Source organism: Falco biarmicus, chromosome 8, assembly GCF_023638135.1.
Source record: "Falco biarmicus isolate bFalBia1 chromosome 8, bFalBia1.pri, whole genome shotgun sequence".
NCBI classification, from domain to species: Eukaryota; Metazoa; Chordata; class Aves; order Falconiformes; family Falconidae; genus Falco; species Falco biarmicus.
Genome location: NC_079295.1, coordinates 23,793,155 through 23,813,483, shown reverse-complemented (window position 1 = coordinate 23,813,483; position 20,329 = coordinate 23,793,155). Strand labels below are relative to the sequence as shown.

Below are 20,329 nucleotides of genomic sequence, written 5' to 3'. Positions count from 1 at the left end.
TAAAAGAGCTTGCTTTATGGTAAACAAACCCTTTTATATTAATGAGTTATCACACAACATCGTAGCTTCTAATCTAATTGAAAACATATTTATCCATGGGTCCTGATCCCTTAAACCTCACAGTTCCTACATTTCTAATGGCACCAAATAAAATTTTATTGTGCTAATACATTTATTGGCTTGTCATTGATCATTATTCCAACATACAAAGTTTTTCTTGAATACCGTTATCACCTATTCATGATCACTTCTGGTATTGGAGTCACTTATATTTTGGAGTACATGGCTTCTGGTTCTTAGATCAACTTTTACCTCTTTGTGCAATAATAATAGAATAAGGCTTTCAAGTAAACTGTTTCCACATGCATATGTATTACAAGGTTGTTCTGCTCTCCAGGATAACTTGAGATACTGCTTTACCATGACATTAATTAGTATCTGGATTACTTCAGCCAGCCATAGTCTTTGAACACAAAATCTGTAAAATATTACCCAGAAAACTTTCTAGATAATCCAGAATACATCACTGATTTACAATGTATCAGTGTTCATTTTTAGAACTACCCTAAATATAGAAAAAAATATTTTTTCTCTGCTTATATTTGATTTGGTATGCAAAGCTGTACACTCTTGATTGTTTCTTGGCCTTCTACAATACTCTTATCCCATAAATCCTGATTGCATTACAGATACTGCAGAAAGAATGCTTTATGAAATGTGTGCTAGTCCTAAAACCTGACAAAATTGTGAAAGAAATAATCATATTTAAAATGATACACCTTCCAAATGCTAGTAAACAGGGGATTAAAAATGTAAACTCTAAAGACCCTGTAGTATACCATCACATAGGGTAATTTTTTTCTTGAATTATAATTACATAAAATACTAAAATATAAAACATATTTACATGAGATACAAGTTTTAAAACAATTCTAAGTAAGTAATTAAGAAATATGTAAATGCATGACTACAATTATTAAGATACAAAAAATCCTACCTGTTTGCCTTCTTCCATATCAGATTCGCTGCTAAATTCTTCTGTATTTAGATTTTCAAAATCTGATTCTCCAACTGCAATTGGCACTGTCACAGTGAGGCCTGGGTTGTTTATAAATGACATGTAATCATTTTCATCGATTACATATTTTTCCACACTGCTTCCTGTGCCTACACCACTGGTGGTTCCGTTCCCATCTTTAAGATAATTCAGATCTTTGCTTATTTCAACAGCAGTATGATTGGAAATGCAGCTGTCTTTCTTGTTTAGCTCTTCAAGTGCTTTGATTTCCTCTAAAGCTTTCTGCTTTCTAACAAAGGCTTTTTGGATGAACTCCTGTATTTTTTTTTTAACATAATCTATTCCCTTCTGAATCCTTGCCACAGCAATCTGGAGATTGTTCATTTCATTATCATCATCAGTAGCAGCAAGGTTGTCTGAACTAAATGAGCTCAGCAGCAAGGCCAGAAACAGGTTCAACACCTAAAAGATGAGAGAATACAGCTATATAGTAAATAAATGCATATAAGAAGTGATGGACTTGGCAGTGCTAGGTTAAGGGTTGGACTCAACAATCTTAAGGTCTTTTGAACCTAAACAATTCTATGATTCTAAAAAAACAGTAGAGCAGATTACTGATCATAATTAGCTTTCTGGCGCTCTGCACATTTGTGCGGAATGTAATTTCAAGATTGCATGGTAATGTAAACAACTAGAATACAAACATTTTGAATTCTATTTTATAAAAATTTAAATCATGTTAAAATATATCACTAAAGAGAATTTTGACAGGTAATGAAATACAGTTTTATGTGCATATCAGAACAAACTGCATAGATTAACAGTAAAAGAAACTCAGAAAACATATAAATAGTGCATTCTAAGTACAATCCTAAATTCTCCCCGATCCAATATTTATCAGTTGAACCTTTGGCATTTTAACTTGTCAGCTTGATTTAGATTTTTTTTATAAAGGTTTCTTCTACTTCTATAATTTTGCTAGTTAGAAGCTTTCAAACACATTTTTAGAATGGACATCCAATCAGTCTGTACTCTTTTTTTTTTTTTTTTTCATCTAAAGAGGCCAAAATTTTGGTACATAAATTCAAGATATTTTATATAAGAACAGCTACATTATGCTTTATTTTTATTAAGTCAGAAGTATTAGTGTTGGAATTAGCTGTAAGGGGTATAAAAAAGTCCATTAGATTTTTCTCCAAAGATGCAGCTGCCCAGAAGCTGGTGCAGTATAAGCTTTATTTCAAGACTAGTTAGGAAGACATTTTGATTTAAACAGCACCTCTAAATTTGCTGCAGCACTCCCATGATAGGGTGTTTGATTTGAGTTTTTGGTGTATTCCTAAATTCCTGGACCCATAGTGAGTACTTCAGTGTATGGAAATGAGTGAAAAAAGGGAGAAGAGAATCATCATGTTTCTACCCAAAACCTAGCACATCCAGATTTATTTTTTAATTCCAAATAGAAGCATGACAAACATTCTCATTGTCTAGCTGTAAGTTATGTACATTTTGCATCAGAGTTAATGTTCAGAAATGTTCATCACGTACCACAAGGTTTCCAATCACCATGACCAGCATGAAAACAATAAGGCACATGGTTTGGCCTGCGACCTCCATGCAGTCCCACATCGTTTCTATCCATTCTCCACACAGCACTCGAAATACAATCAGGAAAGAGTGGAAAAAGTCATGCATGTGCCAGCGTGGAAGCACACAGTCACTGGAGATCTTGCAGACACATTCCTTGTAGCTTTTCCCAAAGAGCTGCATCCCAACCACAGCGAAAATGAACACAATGATGGCCAGCACCAGGGTCAGATTCCCCAGAGCCCCCACTGAGTTGCCAATAATCTTAATCAGCATATTTAGGGTTGGCCAAGATTTTGCTAACTTAAAAACTCGAAGCTGAAAAACAGAAATGCAGAGGTATCATTGGTATTAGCTATGAAACAGAAGCTAGGTCAAAGTTGTTTAGCAGAGAATATCAGTTTCTGTAGATTAATTTTTTCTTCAGTAGGAACATATTATTTTAATGGAAACTAGGCAGCATGGAGTATTTGCCTAAACTGCAGTGTTCAGCATTTCATCTTAGTGATGCCATAGAAAAAAGCCCCATAATTTATGTTTGTACCACATTTGAATTTATTATTTTTAGTATTATTAATATTATTTAAACATCTACTTACAGATGATTACTGAACAATTCTTAACAACATCTTGGAAGTTCATACTCTTTCCATCACCTTCACTACACCCTCTTTGCTGGCTTGGTTCCACATTTCCCTCAGCACCATACTAGGTCTTCCAATTTTAGTTTGACAACAATTTTTGAAGCAACAATTTGATGCTGATATTGTCATGTCTATTCAAATCATAAACACTAACTTAAATATAATATTCAGTAACCAAACCATGGTATATGAAGTTGGATACCATTGCAACTGGTGATAATAAACCAAGTCACTACTTCCTGCTCTATATATTAGGAAATAACCTAGGTTTTCAAGTAATGTGATAACTATTAGTAATACAGACTTTTAAATCAGGAATCTTGTGTCTGTAGTAAACGTACCTAGAACTTAGTTTGTACACTACACTAATTGCTATAAAAAAGACATTTCTAGTAGAAGCTCAATAATATTTCATTTTAAGTGATATCCTAAAGTCAGATTGTTATGACTCTTTGTTATGAGTAATAGAGTTACTAAATGTTTATTCTCCATGGTCATTAAAATAAATGTTGTGAAGAAAGGACCTACGTAGGGGCTTTATAAGTAACACAAAATAATATTCACAATACAAAGAATAAAAATGTTAAGATTCTTTACGCTGGTGGCAATATGTTTTTACAGCTATTCAGCATTGATAAACCTTAATGAAATCACTATAATGAAGATTTACAAAATTCTCAAAAGGTAGCAGTTTTATGCTGGCAAAGGATATCAGTAGGATAGGATATCAATAGGGTAATTTGATATCAAAAGATATCAAAGGATATCAACTGTCAAATACCTTAAACTTGTACTTATCAAATATAGCTTTCAAATTAGACATATATGAAAAACGAGTGAGCCATTTAAGTATATAATACATCCTTTAGGCACTAGTAATTAGTACAGATATTACTTTTTTTTTTTTTTGAGACAAAATGCATGCAAATGTTTAATTATCAAGGTATTTACCAATCTGAATGACCGAAGAACAGATAGTCCTTCAACATTTGCGAGACCAAGTTCCATTAAACTAAGGCTAACGATAATACCATCAAAAATATTCCAGCCTTCTTGGAAATAATAATAAGGGTCCATGGCAATTATCTTTAGTACCATTTCTGCTGTGAATATCCCAGTGAATACCTAAAACAAAATGTAATTAATTAGTTGAGTTGTTATGAGAAATTTATATACCTCAGTAAATTTTTCTAAGCCAGTTGGAGTTCTCATACTTGTTACTTATACCTGTTACTATAAAAAAGAGCTGATTACTATCTTGAAATGGCATCTAAGTATTTCTAAAGACTAAAAACTGATAATTAAAAAAACCCTAAATCAGGACAGATACAGGAAGGCAGACGATTGATAAAAAGCTATTCACCATTCAGCAGTTCAGCTCCGGTTTTTATTTGACTGATATGTGCTGAACTATCCATCCAGCAGATGATGTGATATGATTCAGTGCTTTCAGTCCTGTTTCTAGAGTATAGTTTCAGTACAGCAAAAGAAGACTTGACAGCATTTTTTTTCTTGCTTGCAGTGTAAACACAAGTGTTAGAAAAAAACTCTCTAAAGTCAGACTCTTTAAGGACAGACTTTCTAAGTTCTGTCTTTTAGGTCAGAGTTGAAATGTATGGGTGGAATAGACAGGGGAAGTTGGAGTTTCTTAGACTGGGCTTTTTGTAAGGATATAGAGGTTTCGTGCACAGTTACTATTCTGTGTGATAGTTATTTCCTTTTGGGAAAAAGAACTTCATAGTGATAATGTTCTTTGAAATATCTAGAAGTCCCAAATATGAAATTACCAATGCCTCTTAAGTGTTTTAAAGTCCAGAATTTAACCTAATGCTTTTGCAATGGGTAGTGATCAGTGGTTTGTGGCAGCATAATAAAGAAGCTTTGAAGCATAGTGCAAAGCCACTAAAATCTTTTGAATAATCTGCACAACATGCAAAAGGTATCCTAGATGATCCAGAAGTCTACTACAGTATACTACTCTGCCTTGTGATAGCTCTTTACCCAGCTTGTTCTCAGTCCTCCTACAGTTAAGTTTTATGGAAGCAAAGCAGACATATTTATGTAACACTAACTAAACTCATTATTACCTTTTAATTTAAGAAGGTTAGGAAGTAGATATAATGCTGTGGAAATACTCACCATTGTCCAAGTGTAAATATTAGTATTTTTTTTAAGTGTTTTATTTTGAGAAACCAGAAATATAGCAATAAACACTATACAAATAAATTGATATTTCAGGCTGAGGGAGTTGTTCAGCTTGGAGAAGAGAAGGCTATGGGGAGAACTTTTAGTGGCCTTTTGATACTTAAAGGGGACTTATAAGAAAGACAGGGACAGACTTTTTAGTAGGGCCTGTAACAACAGGACAAGGGGTAATGGTTTTAAACTAAAGAGGTAAATTTAGAACAGATATTAGGAAGAAATTCTTTAATGTGAGGCACTGGAGCCGGTTGCCCAGAGAAGCTGTGGATGCCCCATCCCTGGAAGTGTTCAAGGCCAGACTGGATGGGGCTTGAGTAACCTGGTCTAGTGGAAGGTGTCCCTGTCCATGGCAGGGGGTTGGAGCTAGATGATCTTTAAGGTCCCTTTCAACCCAAACCATTCTATGATTCTATGAAATAATCAGAAGAATGTAACAGGTATTGCTATCTGTGGTATACAGAACACAACGAAGATTATACTTGACAAAACTGTCATACTTGTCAAAATAATTGAAAAAAAACCACAATGAGAAACATTTCAATTTGAAATATGTTGTTCACAAAATAATCCATTCCATCCTCAAAATACTTCTCTTGAGCATAACTTCATCCTCAAATACATAAAAATACATTTTAACAGAAGTAAACTCAAGTTTTCTTGTAATTAGGTAAGACTTTTAAGTACTGAATGAATTTTAGTACTATGAAAATGAATCATTGCATTTTAGAACTATTTCTTCCTTCTTGTTAAAATGCTACAGAAAGGACAGAGTCATATTTGTCATATTTAATTTATCCTCAAACAGACCATGATGTCACAAGCAAAGAGTAAATTAACATATTTTGAATAGAAATCACAAAATTAAGGTTAATAGATTAATACAGTGAGAAAGAGAGAATTTAATTGAAACCAGCAGGACTAGTATTCACTGCAGATATATATAGTCCTAATTAAGGATACTGGATTGTTACGAAGATAGTTAAAAATATGACTGTTGCTAGCTTAGAATAAAAAAAAAAACATAAAAATATGAGATTTGAAAAGGCAAAAGACCTTGTAAGTATAAATTGTTTGAGAGAAATAGTTCTAATAATATGACAGAACAACATTTTAAAAGACAATATTCTGTAATCTGTGATGAATATAAGAATATGCCAGCAATCAGATCTTTGTCCAGGAGAAAATAAACTAATGCACACAAGAACACATAGGTAATAAGCTCAATTTTAGTTCTATTTTTTAAAAAAGTCATAGAAGGATGTATTACCAGTACATATAAAGAAAATATTTAGACTTTAAAACATACTTGGACTAAGGAATCTGTTACTGCTCCATTTAAATATTAGCATAATTTTCAAAACTAATCTTTCTGAATTATTAGTTTAGAACATTTGGTTGGTTCTGATTTTCAGGACTGCATGCTGTGTGAGTCAATCCATACATCTCCTGTGTAAACTACTGGTAGTTATGTGACCCGGTAAAAAATTAAAAATGTACAAATATTCTTCTGAAACAAACACTTGCAAGGGTCAGTCCTCTGCTTCCTGAGCATTAGAAGCAAATTGAGAGAAACAGACGAGAACACTTAAGTGTTATGCCACATTTAGATAGCTGTTCAGAAAAGTAATTACATGTAACCCTAAATCTCTGGATCAAGTTACCTAAAGTGGCAAGGACTTACTGCTAACAAGAAATATATCTTTCTTGGAGATGTACTTTCACTGTAGTGTAGTTTAAAAAAATACAGAGAGAAATTCTGACATCTGAATATTTCATCAATTTCCTGCAGAAAAAAAATATTTTCTGTGCTAGAATATCAGTACTATGGCTAAAATTAGATAATCTACCTTAATATTTTACAGAAAACCCCCAAGGTAGACTTCAAGAAATACGACAATCCAGTGAAGACTGTACTTCCACACATATTCAGTTATTTCATTATAGTGGTTACAAAATAATTCATGAAAGTTAAAGGCTCCAGTAAAAATCGCTTTATCTATGAAAATCATATATACAGTTTTTAAGCTGATAATAAAAAACAAAATGGAATAAATTTAAAACCAATGTAAAGCATTTATGCACTTTTTCTTTTAGAAACAGGTATTTTTACCCCAAGTACTGCATGACAAACCACTTACCAGGTTCCCTACAGAAAGGACACTGCTAAACTGTTCTGTCATTGGGTAGTGTTCCATGGCCATAAACAAGGTGTTTAAAACAATGCAAATAGTTATAGCAAGATCAACAAATGGATCCATCACAACTAAATTGACGACATGTTTTACTTTTAACCATGGACTCCAGCAATCCCAGATCAAGAAAGTATTTGCAAATCTGTACCAGCATGGTGGGCATTTCTGTCTGGATTCTTCAAGTTCTGGAAAAAAAAAATAGAACAAAATTAACAAATAATGACTATTCCAATTATATCTATTGGAAGTTTTGTTTAACATATGTAAAAAGATTAAATCATTCAAATAAACAGCTCATGCTGACACGGGATATCCCTCACTTATGTTTAGCCATCTTAAACTTCTAGTTTATTTAAGCTCCTCTACAACCAGTGGACAGTGAAGTTGTCTCTAAAGGGTGAATCATCTCAGACATCTATCTAAACAGCGAAATGTGGTTGTCACTTTCCCATGACAGTAGGGAGAGTCTAGACATTTAGCTTAGGTTACTTGACTGACTTACAGCAGATGTCTTAATTTTGGATATTAAAAGTTAACATGACTCCATCATCAGTGAGCTATATATAAATATATATAATTTTTTTTGTTAAGTATATAACATGAGTACGTATTTTGATTTGAGCTACTAGAAGTATTATATTTGCTACTACATTAAACCACTACAATATCATAACAGATAAATGACTCAGTGTGCATACTTATCATTGCTTATTTGAATCAATACTTTTAACATACAGAATGCCTGTTTTCTTATTTTAAAATTTCATTTGACTTTGAAAATTCTTGTACAGTTACAGCATCTATCAATTGAGGAAGAGAAGAGCATGTTAGTTTTAGCAGAACAGCTCTGCTCTCAATTAGAATCTTTACAAACTATTTTTTCTTCCATTTCACTGTCGATATTTTCGAAGTCACAGAATAAGTAAATTTTGAATTAATAATAGCAAGGATGAATGTCAATGTGATGGGACGTTTAAGGACAGCCCAGAAAGAAGATAGATATTTGTTTAAGTGAGAAATACTTAGACTACAAAATATGTAAGAAATGGCCACAACAGTTTCAATTAAATTTCTGCATAGTGGCATCAACCCAAATCTGCAATTTGCCAGTTTTCAGACATCCCTTACAGCACAAGGTCTCCATCATCATGACTCTTATGGGTGATTTTGCTAAAATAGCAAACATGCTGTTTTACTGTATTTGTTAATAAGGATTTAGTGCTAAACTCTACACTTTGAGGCCCAGTGAATTGATTTTTGCCTCTAATATTGTCCTGTATGGGTGGAATTGCAGGAAATTAAAAGCTGTTGCCAGAGGCCTCAAACTCATTGAAACTAACAAGCTCTTCCATTAAATCAGACTGTAGCCTCCAGGCAGAAAAGGGTGTTGTAAGTAGTGAAAGTCCTCATAACAAAGGCAGTGCTTCCAAAGGAATATATGGATTGGGTGGAATAATCACATTTCTGAACATGTAACTCAGGATGCTGAGATGTGGGATGGGACTGGCCTTGAACAAAAGTGACCACTCACACTGGACACTGAGTTGGCACAGAAGATTCCATTGCTTGCACTTAGCAACTTCTGGAATAATGGAAACCAGATGTGGGTAGGAGGTGACTATCAGGATATAGTTACATTGACCTGTTTCTTCTGGCCAGAATGGAAGGACAAACTATTCAACTGGAGGAAGAGAATCATAGAATCATAGAATAGTTTGGTTTGGAAGGCACCTTAAAGATCACCTAGTTCCACCACCCTGCCATGGGCTGGGACACCTTCCACTAGACCAGGTTACTCGAAGTCCCACTCCACCTGACCTTGAACACTTCCAGGGATGGGGCATCCACAACTTCCCTGGGCAACCTGTTCCAGTGTCTCAACACGTCCACATTAAAGAATTTCTTCCTAATGTCTAATCTAAATCTACCCTCTTTCAGCTTAAAGCCATTACCCTCTAAGGAGATATCCTCTCTACCTGGGAGGAGAACTAAGAACCGCACACAACAAGAATCAAGAGGTACCAACAGTTCACACTTCACGCGTTTGTGAGAATGGCTTGCAAATACTTTTAGAAGAAAATAGGTGATATAAGCCTTATATTCCTGACTATTAGTTTGGGGTCTATTTGTTTCTCTGAGAGCAAAGGACTTCAACTATATTTTAATTCTGACAAAGTAATCCTAAGAACACTGTAAATTTTCTTGGTAATTTCTTGCCCTTTTAGAACATGTGTTGTCGGACATCCACCAGGCAGCTGTCACACTGTGCCAGTATCCAGCAGATAGATCCTTTAAGCTTATAAAAGTATTTTAATGGCATATGTATGTAGTGTGAGTGTACTCAGTTTTCATTAAATAAGCAAAACATTTCCAACAATGTATGCTTTCTCATATAGTAAATATAGTATCTTTTTATCTTTGATATACTTACCTAAGAAGGTTTAAGAAATGCTTAAGGAAGGCAGTTCATGCGCGTTGCCATGGGTTGATTACAGTTGCTTGTTTTCTTTAAAACTATTTCTTTTCATTCCAAATTCCTATTGTCTATCCTTGGATTTTATGCCTTAAGGCAATGACTGTTCTAGCACATCACTGCCGTTCATAGCAATTCCTGTGTGTCTTAATTGATCCTGTTAATGTTTTATATGAAGAAATCCTTGTACTTTCTGTTTGGGGCTCTGGCAGTCCCCTAGCTATGATTATTTTGTCGTTGTTAGTCCACTCAGTAGAGTAATATTATGGAAAGTGTCATGAAAATTAAATGACTAAGCATTTAGAAATGCTAGTTAGTAAATGATCTTAGAAATTCTCAAAAGCCTTTTGTACCTGATGTTCAGAGATTTCACACGTCCAGTTTTACACGTACAAAGGTAATTATGTACATAATTGTGCTGCACATGTAGTTAACAGAAATTCACTGAACTGCCTGTCAGATAAAATGCATCAAATACCTTCCATTGTATTTGTAAGTATGCTGACTATACTCATTGCTCTTTGTCTGGCAGCAGAATCTTCCAGCATTTCCATGGAAATTTGATAAGAACTCAGTCTTCTTTTTCTTATTTCTGTTTCTGTAGCGGTGCCCTGTAAATGAAATACTGGGGAATTAAACCAACTTTCAACAGCCAATTAATAATATTTACTGTATAATACTGTACTGATAATCAAAATCATCTTTGTGCAGCATCCTAGACTTCTCTTACAAACTGAAGGTTTCTGTTCCTGTAGGAATTTGAGAAATTCAGTGGGAATTTTGTACAGTGCTACAAATAATCAAGTGGGGGACATAATACCAAGGCAATGTGGGACCAATGAGTGAACAAAAGTTTTGCTAGGTATCTCTTTGCTACTGACTATTATTATTCTTTCAAGAAAAAATGATCAAAGTTGAAACTTGTCACTTTAATTTCCAGCAGCTAATCATGTTAAATAATTAAAGCGAGTACAGAAAGTGAACTACTATTTAAGAAAGTAACTCTGATACAAGAAACATGACTATAATTGTATGAATTGATTATATCTCTAATTCTATATACTACATTCCTAACGTGATAAGTGTGGTTGGAAAACTTTATATGAGAAAAAAATCACCTTATTTAGTATTTCTTCTACCTAATTATTACTGAAAAGCTCATACTGAATTTGTGATATATTCTTGCAGTGAATGTGCAAGCCTTCTCTGTTCTGTATGGCTTCTAATCGCCTTTGCTAAGCATTATTACCCGGCTCTGATTTAAATGTGCCTAATGTGTCACTACTCTGTAGCGTGTAGGTGTCCTGGTAGCTGCTCTTCTTTTCTTCTGGAGTGTGGCCTGGGGATTTAACACAGGAGTGGATTAAGAAGTTCCTAAATCTTGGTTTCTGGTTTTCTGATTCTGTGATTCATGGAAACCACTCACTTTTTTTCTCATTATTCTCTCCGTATCCAGAAAAAGAACAAAAACGCATGCAGAACTCATAAGGGATTTCAAAGTCATCTGAGTGTGAAGATGAAAAACCATTTCTGAGCATTCACTAGTACTGTTTCTTTAAAGAAAGCTCTTGAGTTAAATGGCTAATTTCAAGTGAATGTATTTCTGAAATAGAACTATAAACACAAAACCTCTGAGGTAATCTGGTTGAATTTCTGGTATGAAGGTCTATATCAAGATAGGAGAGAAACAAAAATAAAAATAAATGTATAACAGTAGTAATGAAATCTCAATACTTATCAAAATATTTTCAAGTTAAATACAATGCTATTATAGCCACCAAAATACCATACTGAATATATATTAAAATACTATGTATGAAAAAATATGAAACAGACTGAAATACAAAGTAATTACAAAGGTACAGAGGATTTTTACATACTTTCCTCAAGTAAGTGATAAGAAAAGCATCTTCAACATAAATTCTGTAAGGGCTATTTCAATTAACTATCATGGGATTAGTAACTGCATTCTGCTTAATTTTGCAAGTGGTTTCCTGTATGTATTTGCAAGTTACATATCAAATGTCTACCTTTGTTGATCAGGTGAAACTGTATACAAATTGTTAAATTCAATTTATGCTTTTTTCTTTCTATGTGTGGATCCCTTGCTATAGTCAAGGAGAATATAATACTTTGCTGAGGCTCAGACATACCAGGTTAAGGACTTTTTTCCCCTTATGTTCTGTTATTTAGAAAGTATTGGAAGTTATTTCTCACAGCTCTAAGAAATTATAAGACATGCAGAGGTGAACAATAAGAAAAAATTCCATGCCTGAACGAAACTGTTTACTTATAATTACCTCTGGTATAAGCTGACCAGTAGGTGAAGTTAGAGTTGAAGGTCCTCCAACCAAAGAAACAACTCCATTGCAATCCACAGTGCTGTGCATCTTCCCATTTACTGGAACAGCTGGTACCATTCTAGATGACACACTTGCCTGACTAATATTACTGTTGCGCCGTTCCCCATGTCGATTTGGAACAAAAAGAGAATCTCTTCTGCTCTCATTGTCTTCAAGAGTGCTGTGCTCATCATCAGCAAAGTCATTTTCAGATCCTATATCCTTTGCATGACCTCTGAAACTGAAAATGCTTGTTTTGCTGTTGCGCCTTGGTGAGAACAGGGAACCACGAATGCTTAGCAAAGACTGTAAAAGAATTGATACAAATCAAAACAGCATTAGAACTGAGGTTTGAAGTTCTTGGCTTTTCAATGAATAGTTACAGTGCTGGAGGAAGGGTAGCCACTTTTTTCTTCAATACTATCAGTATCAGGGGAATGTGCTCATTAGGGGACCTGAAGTAGAGGGGAAAAATTCTTTTTAATGTAATGTATCAGGACTGAGGAAAAGTTGTGCAGAACATTTTTGAACAAAGGTGGCAGGCTGAATTTGTTTAGACCCATGACTGCTGGACACAGTTGTCAACATCACTATCAAGGTTTTGCAGGTATTTGTCTTTTATTCCTTCTATTAGAGAACAGAGTTAAAATCTTTTACTTTTCTTCCCTTCTTCATCCCCTGGGTTCCTATGGACCCAGGTAATGGTCACTGATCATTGTTTTCTATTCTATTTGCTAGAGGCAGAAGTGGTCTTAAGGTTGGCATTAAATTCCATCTAAGCTGATGTGAACAACTTGTCTGCCTTCTTCACAATAAGCTCAATAGTGGGAACAATATATGCAGTACTCTAAAACTAAAAGACAGAGGCAATGGCTTGGGGAAACTCTGGACGTACAGTATGAACATGACTAATAGCATACTTGTGCATATAGCACTGTGGAGGCTAGAGCAGGCTGCACACCTACCAGAAGGTACCACTTGGCCATCAGGCAGCTTAAAGCAGCCATTCATGAGACACAGAGTTATCTAAAGATATCCTCTTACAAATGAGAAAAATAAATTAGTGGTTGTTGGTAATTCATCTTTTAATTACAGTAGAAGCTGGTTAATGGAATGTTCTTCTCCCTTGCTACATATTTTATTAACAGCATTCATGAATAAATAAAATGAGTACTTATTGCAGAAAAAAAGAAACCTTGTGTTAAGCTTTCTTCAATTCTGCATTTGTACAGATCTTCTCATCTTGGAACATAAAAAACCTGGTTCAAGATGACTCTCAATTTTTCACTTGTTTTGCAGGTGGAAAATGCTCACTTGCAATAGCAGTGGGTTTTATCCCACGATAATTAAAGTGAACGTGAAAACTGCACTGTAATATATAAGCCTATATTAATACTGTGAAAACCAAACACTCAATATGTGCATATATCAATCCGTATGTAACTCTGTATATTCATACTCAGATTTATACATACACAGACATAATGTGTGCTCTGAACTGGCAGTACTGCCTGTTATAAAGGCTGGAAGGTGTTTTTATTGTTATGAGATGTATTTTTTCTGCTTTTACAACTATACCAAATTTTAATAATTTGGGCTGAAATTTTCTATGCTGGCTGTCAGCCTCAGGCCAATTTACTTGAAGAATATCAGCCAAATGATTTTGCTAACCCATTTATGTAAATTTGGATGGAGAAAAAGTGTTGTTTTGTTTATGCTGAAAGATAATTTTATCTAAAAAAAAAGCTTTAGCTGCTATAGAGCATAACAATGAATTCTGACCAAGTGGTACTACACCCTTTGTACATATATTTGTAAATGTATTTGGCCAATCTACAGTCCTTCAAGAAACCACACACTCACTAGGTTGCATCTGACTACTACCACTGCCCTTGGTTTTTTTTAGAGAATGTTTCCATGACTGCTATGTTTTGTTTGCAGTCCAATCTTTCCAATATGTGTTATCATGTTCTGAGCACAACTAATTGGATCAGGCCCCTCAGTGATCTGGGAGGAGTAATGCCTGCTCTGCAAGCCCCTGTTGGTTTGAGACAAAAGATACAAGCCAAAATGGCTGCAATTCTAACACATGTAGAGGCAGAAACCTATGCGTCTACATGCTCCTGGAAAGTAAGGTCTGAAAGGAAAGCTTGGCTTTTCTTGCGGGCTGCACCATTCATCTGCAATGGAATACTGTGTCAAAGGACTAAACCTCAACAGGGGCCAACTGGGCAGATGATGATAATCTCCTCTTACCATTCGACTGTGTCGTTTCATGCTCTGCCAACCTATTTCACCAGGGAGCTAACTGCACGACTAACAAGATAAACCACCTCTCCCTTTACCAGTTCTACAGCCTGTAATCCTTCCACTCTTGTGGCAGCTCAGTTTTATTTCATTTATATGCAGGCAACGTATCTTTTTCAGACTAGGCATCATCCCTTATATTTGACTAATTACTGAGGTTTTGTTTCAAATTAAGTTTTCCTCCCCTCAGTGCATTTATTTCAGTGAGAAGCATTTCTGCCACTGAATCTCATATTTAATATGAGTCTGTAAAGTAACACACTTGATATGAACATTAAATGCCATAAACGTTGGTAGTTAAACATGGGTAGTATTGGTAGCTAAATGTCATCTATTAGCTGAGAGCAGACAAGATTATTTTGAAGAGATGCATTTTGAGTGATTTTTCTACAAATACCATAACTGTGTGTAGACTTGAAATAGGCAAAGGTATCCTTAAGCGATGGAAGAGATCTTTTGATTTAAGGGAGTAGAGCTTTGAAGTTTGGGCTAAATGATTTCCAGAGGTCATTCCTAAATATTTTTTTCTATGATTGCAATGATGCTCCATCTTGTATAATGAATTTGTAATGAAAAAGAACAGTATGACTAAATTCTTATAAGTCCAGACGATGTCTACATAGTTTGTCTTTATTGTGAACTACTAGAGCTACTTCTCTCATTATCTGCCACTTAAAGATGCTAATTAAGGAAAACAATAGAAACTAATGATAGTGTGGAATTTCGTATGCAGGGTATTTTGATGATGTGGTCTGCTAAAAAAACCCACATATTGGTACAGTTTTAAAATTGATGCAGAACAGAGAACCTATGGTTGATTAATGCAAATATGTGAGTACTGATCAAAGAGTCTTTGATTCTTTCTCCAACCTACCAGATGCATCTTAATTTTCAGAAATGTTTTAATTAAATTTACAATTATCTTTGGTATGTTGGTTTTATCCCTTTTCTAATAGAATGGGTCAAACCATACCAAACTTCAACACTTTTAATGGTACTACCACTGGTTTTTTTCTTCACTCACCTTTTACATAAATTCCAACATGTGCAGCTGCTTTAATGTCATTCAAAACCAAATTAGAGTAGATGTACATGATTTAATAAAAAAAATAGTGCTGTACCTGGTGAGGAGATGTGAACCTTTTCTCATATGTCAATTGACTTCCTTCTGTGGAGAAGCGGAAACTTTTCCTCCTAATACTGTCTTCTGACTCGGACTTGGGGAACTTATCAATATCTCCTTTGTCCTCTGCTTCAGACATTTCTTTCTGTCTTCTTTTCTTCCTTCTGTTTCTTCTTTCTTTAGCACTCTTTGAGCTCAACTTTGATGCTTCTGAAGAACTTTCCAAGAGTTCTCCTAATCCCCCTACACCACTGAAATCTCTTGATGCAACTGATGCTGCTGCTACTGCTGCTGTTGCCTGTCAGGTCACAAAGCAAGGTATTCTTAGTAGGTGAAAAATTAACAACTTTATAGGCTTTTATCAACTGTTTTTATTACCACTGTGGTAATACTGCTGGTTGTACACCCCTGCATATGCAAATATACACAGACAAATTGAACTGAAGGTAAAGTATTGAGCTGTATAGCTCCTCATTGTTTAATAGCATAAACTACTTGAAGCATCAGCCTCAGCAGAAAAATAAAAATATTGTTCCTTAAAGACTAAGAATCATAGAATAGACTCAAAGAATCATTTAGGTTGGAAAAGACCTTTAAGATCACCAAGTCCAACCATTAAGCCAGGACTGCCAAGTCCACCATTAAACCATGTCCCTAAGCTCCGCATCTAGATGTTTTTTAAACACTTCTAGGGATGGTGATTCCACCACCTCCCTGGGCGGCCTGTTCCAACGCTTGACTACCATTTCAGTGAAGAATTTTTTCCTAATATCCAACCTAAACCTCCCCTGGTGCAACTTGAGGCCATTTCCTCTTCTCCTGTCGTTTGTTACCTGGGAGAAGAGACCGACCCCCACCTGCCTACAGCCTCCTCTCAGGCAGTTGTAGAGAGCCATGAAGTTCCCCCCTGAGCCTCCTTCTCTCCACACTAAACAGCCCCAGTTCCCTCAGCCGCCTCTCATAAGACTTGTGCTCCAGCCCCTTCACCAGCTTCGCTGCCCTTCTCTGGACACGCTCCAGCACCAATATGTCCCTCTTGAAGTGAGGGGCCCAAAAATGAACACAGTGTTTGAGCTGCAGCCTCACCAGTGCTGAGTACAGGGGGACAACCACTTCCCTTGTCCTGCTGGCCACACTGTTTTGGATACAAGCCAGAATGCTCTTGGCCTTTTTGGCCACCTGGGCACACTGCTGGCTCATATTTGGCTGGCTGTTGAGCAGCACCTCCAGCTCCTTTTCCTCCGGGCATCTTTCCAGCCACCCTTCCCGAAGCCTGTAGTGTTGTGTGGGGTTGTTGTGACCCAAGTGCAGGACCCGGCCCTTCTCCTTGTTGAATCTCCTATAACTGGCCTTGGCCCATTGGTACAGCCTGTCCAGATCCCTCTGCAGAGCCTCCCTGCCCTCAAGCAGATCAACACTACCTCCCAGTTTGGTGTGCCTGCAAATTTACTTGCTGCACAAGACACTGGTCTAAAATTAAGGCAGTCAAAAAAGTAGAAACATGATGTTTTTTCATGTATTTCAGACCTGCTTCCCCATTTTCTCTCAAGAAAACCCCCATGTCATAATCTAATTTAGCTGATCCCTTCTGAGTTTGAGAAAACTAATCCCTAACATCCACCATATGAGTTAGTGTATCATAATCCAACTAGCAGCCTGCAAGAAGTTGAATCCATCCTTTCCTCACTGTCTTCACAGCAAGGACACTGCCCACACTTGCCTGGCAACAGGCACACCCTCTAGACATGTCTGCAACCCCTCTTCACGTTTGCTTTCCTGCATTTCCCACTGTAACAGCACTCCGGGTCTTTGTTATAGATACACACAAGTAACTCTATTGTCTGTTGCTGACGTGGCCATAGAGGAGAAAAAGTTTAGGTTTCTTCTCTGATACAAAGAGATGAGATGACTTACTGGAGCAAAAAGCCATCCCAAAACTTAGGACCAGTATCTTCACTGACAGTGGCCAGCCTACCTCACTTGGTTCGTTAGGGAAACCAGTTCATTTAGTCATCAAATAAAGGAAGAATTGAGAGTGTTTCCAGTACTTTTCCCAGAAAGAACTGCCTGGGAGATTGCAATGAAATTCTGCAGTGGAAATTATGTTTGGGAAGTTAACAGGCTGCTGTGAACTTACAAAAAAAGGGTGGTGTGGTAAATGGCAAGAGACTAGAATTATATAAGATGACCAGTAATTATCCAGCAAAACATATTATATTCAATGCCACATATTTCAGGAATGATGACATCTCTCTCTACAGCAGGAAAGGATAGTTTGAAACCTCATAGTATGAATTAATGGCTTTCTGCACCACAATATCCAACCCATGCTATACAAGTTGACTTGATACAGACTTTTTCTGCTAAATGGGGTATTAAAAGGATTCTGAAGTGTTTTCAATTCAAAAAAATTATACTCAAAATTTTGTCACACTGGTTTCATGATGTTGTCCTTCAAATGCTCTAACAGAAAGAAAGGCAGCAGACGCTGAGTTATCACCCATCTACTTCATAATACTGACATCAAAGGTCAAACAAGTGGAGCAATCCAAAGACTGCTGTGATGATTTAGGTTTATGGATGAGTATTTTCAGTGTCAAGGGAGTGAAGAGACGGGTCCCATACTCATTTTTGTCTCACCTTGTAATGCCTACTTTCAGCTAATATTTTCATGTACAAAAGGGATCTTCACTGTAATACTGCTTTCCTTAATAATGAATTGAGTGGACATTCATTTAAAAAAGTAACAACTTTCCAGGGCTATTATCCAGCCTTCCCTGTATTCTCTGTTTCATATGGTTCTATTTTTTCTCCTAATTCTGGATCAGCTTCATCTCTGGCCCCACTCTTAAACACACAAACATCTAGATGTGCCTCCTGGTATTTTTTGATATAATATGATTTAGTGTCTTTCATGGATGAAAATATCAGGGTTTTTTTTTTTAAAAAAAACAACCACCTATTCCCTTCTGATATTTAACTTTTTTTTTAATTTGAATTTTGTAGGATTCTGATTTTTCTTTAGTGATTTGGAAGTGATAAGGTTTAATGCCTAAAATAGAGATATGCTAATTAGATTTCACAGGTCATGCATAAAGCTTTCTTTTCAAGAAAAAGAAGCAGTTTCACTTTCTGGTAGCACTTTACAGAATCATTCTAACTTACTGAAAGTAGCTGTAAAATACTACCAAAACTATAGTCTCATAGAAGATTCTAGTTTGTTATCATTTAATAAAAATTGTCCTGTTGAAAACTATGATATGCCATATGAAAAGCAATAGAAAATCAGTCCAGAAACTAGGCAGATGTCTGACTCACAGAGCTGAACTCTTGCATATATTTTACTTTCAGATAAGAAAACCTCACACAAATATATATATTAAAATGTCTTTTTTTGCATAAAAATTTAAATAATTTTATTCTCTTTTCACAGAAAACAAAGATTACTTTAAAAGTACTCTGAAGTAATACCTTTGTTATAAATATTGCTAGTCTGTTCTAAGGATATATAAACTTCTGATTGACTTCACTGTGCTTGAATTAGGGACATGATGCAATACCTTGCTGGTAGAAACCTAAAATAACTCTGATTTCAATACTTCCCTCTATTTTCTGAATGCTGGGGAAGAACTATTAAGTATAGCAAGCCTGGCAATTCTCACTCAGACTGTAAACCAGAAGTAATGTCACTAGACTTTCTTCATGCTGTTCGTAAGATCTGTAACATAAAAGTATCATGAGCTATGGCTACAGAACACCCTTATTACAAATATTTTACTTCTAGTCTTTTGATGACCTTAGTGGAACTCTTTTCTGTACCATTAGCTTGTCTTTTTGCTATTTCTTTGTTTTGTTTTATTTTATCTTAATAGAATTATAGAATCATTTAGGTTGAAGAAGACCTTTGAGATCATCAAGTCCAACAGTTAACCCAGGACTGCCAAGTCCATCATTGAACCATACCCCTAGGCACCATTACTTCCTGATTTTCATTGCCTATTTCCACTTCTATAACTTTTGTGGTAAACAAGACTTTTTTTCTTTCTGTAACTCATTGCATTTTCATGCAATTTATACATATTCTAACTCATAAAAAAAATATTATCCTTGCCTGAAGAACAAGGCTGTTCGGCAAATAAAATTTTCTCCATTACCTGAGCTTCTTCTTGTTGCTTCTTCAGTTGTTCCAGCATCTGTTGAAATTCTGCCTCTTTCTGCTCTGCTTCTTCCATGGTTGCTTGATTCTGTTCTTCATAGGCCATGGCAACCACAGCCAGGATCAAGTTGATCAGGTAGAAAGAACCCAGAAAAATCACCAGAACAAAAAATATCATGTATGTCTTCCCAGCAGCACGTAGTGTCTAGGGAGTAGAAAGCATATCTATGTATTATTCTACCACTTATCTTTGTTACTGCAACAACATTATGCTTTCAGCTCATC

The 20,329-nt window shown here is 35.7% G+C and overlaps 1 protein-coding gene across 1 annotated transcript in view; it reads right to left on the bottom strand.

Moving 5' to 3' along the window:
• LOC130154323 (sodium channel protein type 2 subunit alpha-like) overlaps positions 1-20,329 on the bottom strand; it is a 78,732-nt gene that overhangs the window by 31,603 nt on the left and 26,800 nt on the right. Inside the window, exons 11-18 of the mRNA XM_056350320.1 lie at positions 20,043-20,249; positions 15,887-16,186; positions 12,417-12,764; positions 10,595-10,727; positions 7,590-7,828; positions 4,201-4,374; positions 2,567-2,923; positions 998-1,480 (exon numbers count right to left, since the gene is read on the bottom strand). Coding sequence (XP_056206295.1) covers positions 998-1,480; positions 2,567-2,923; positions 4,201-4,374; positions 7,590-7,828; positions 10,595-10,727; positions 12,417-12,764; positions 15,887-16,186; positions 20,043-20,249 — 2,241 coding nt within the window. The remainder of the gene's footprint in view (positions 1-997; positions 1,481-2,566; positions 2,924-4,200; positions 4,375-7,589; positions 7,829-10,594; positions 10,728-12,416; positions 12,765-15,886; positions 16,187-20,042; positions 20,250-20,329) is intronic.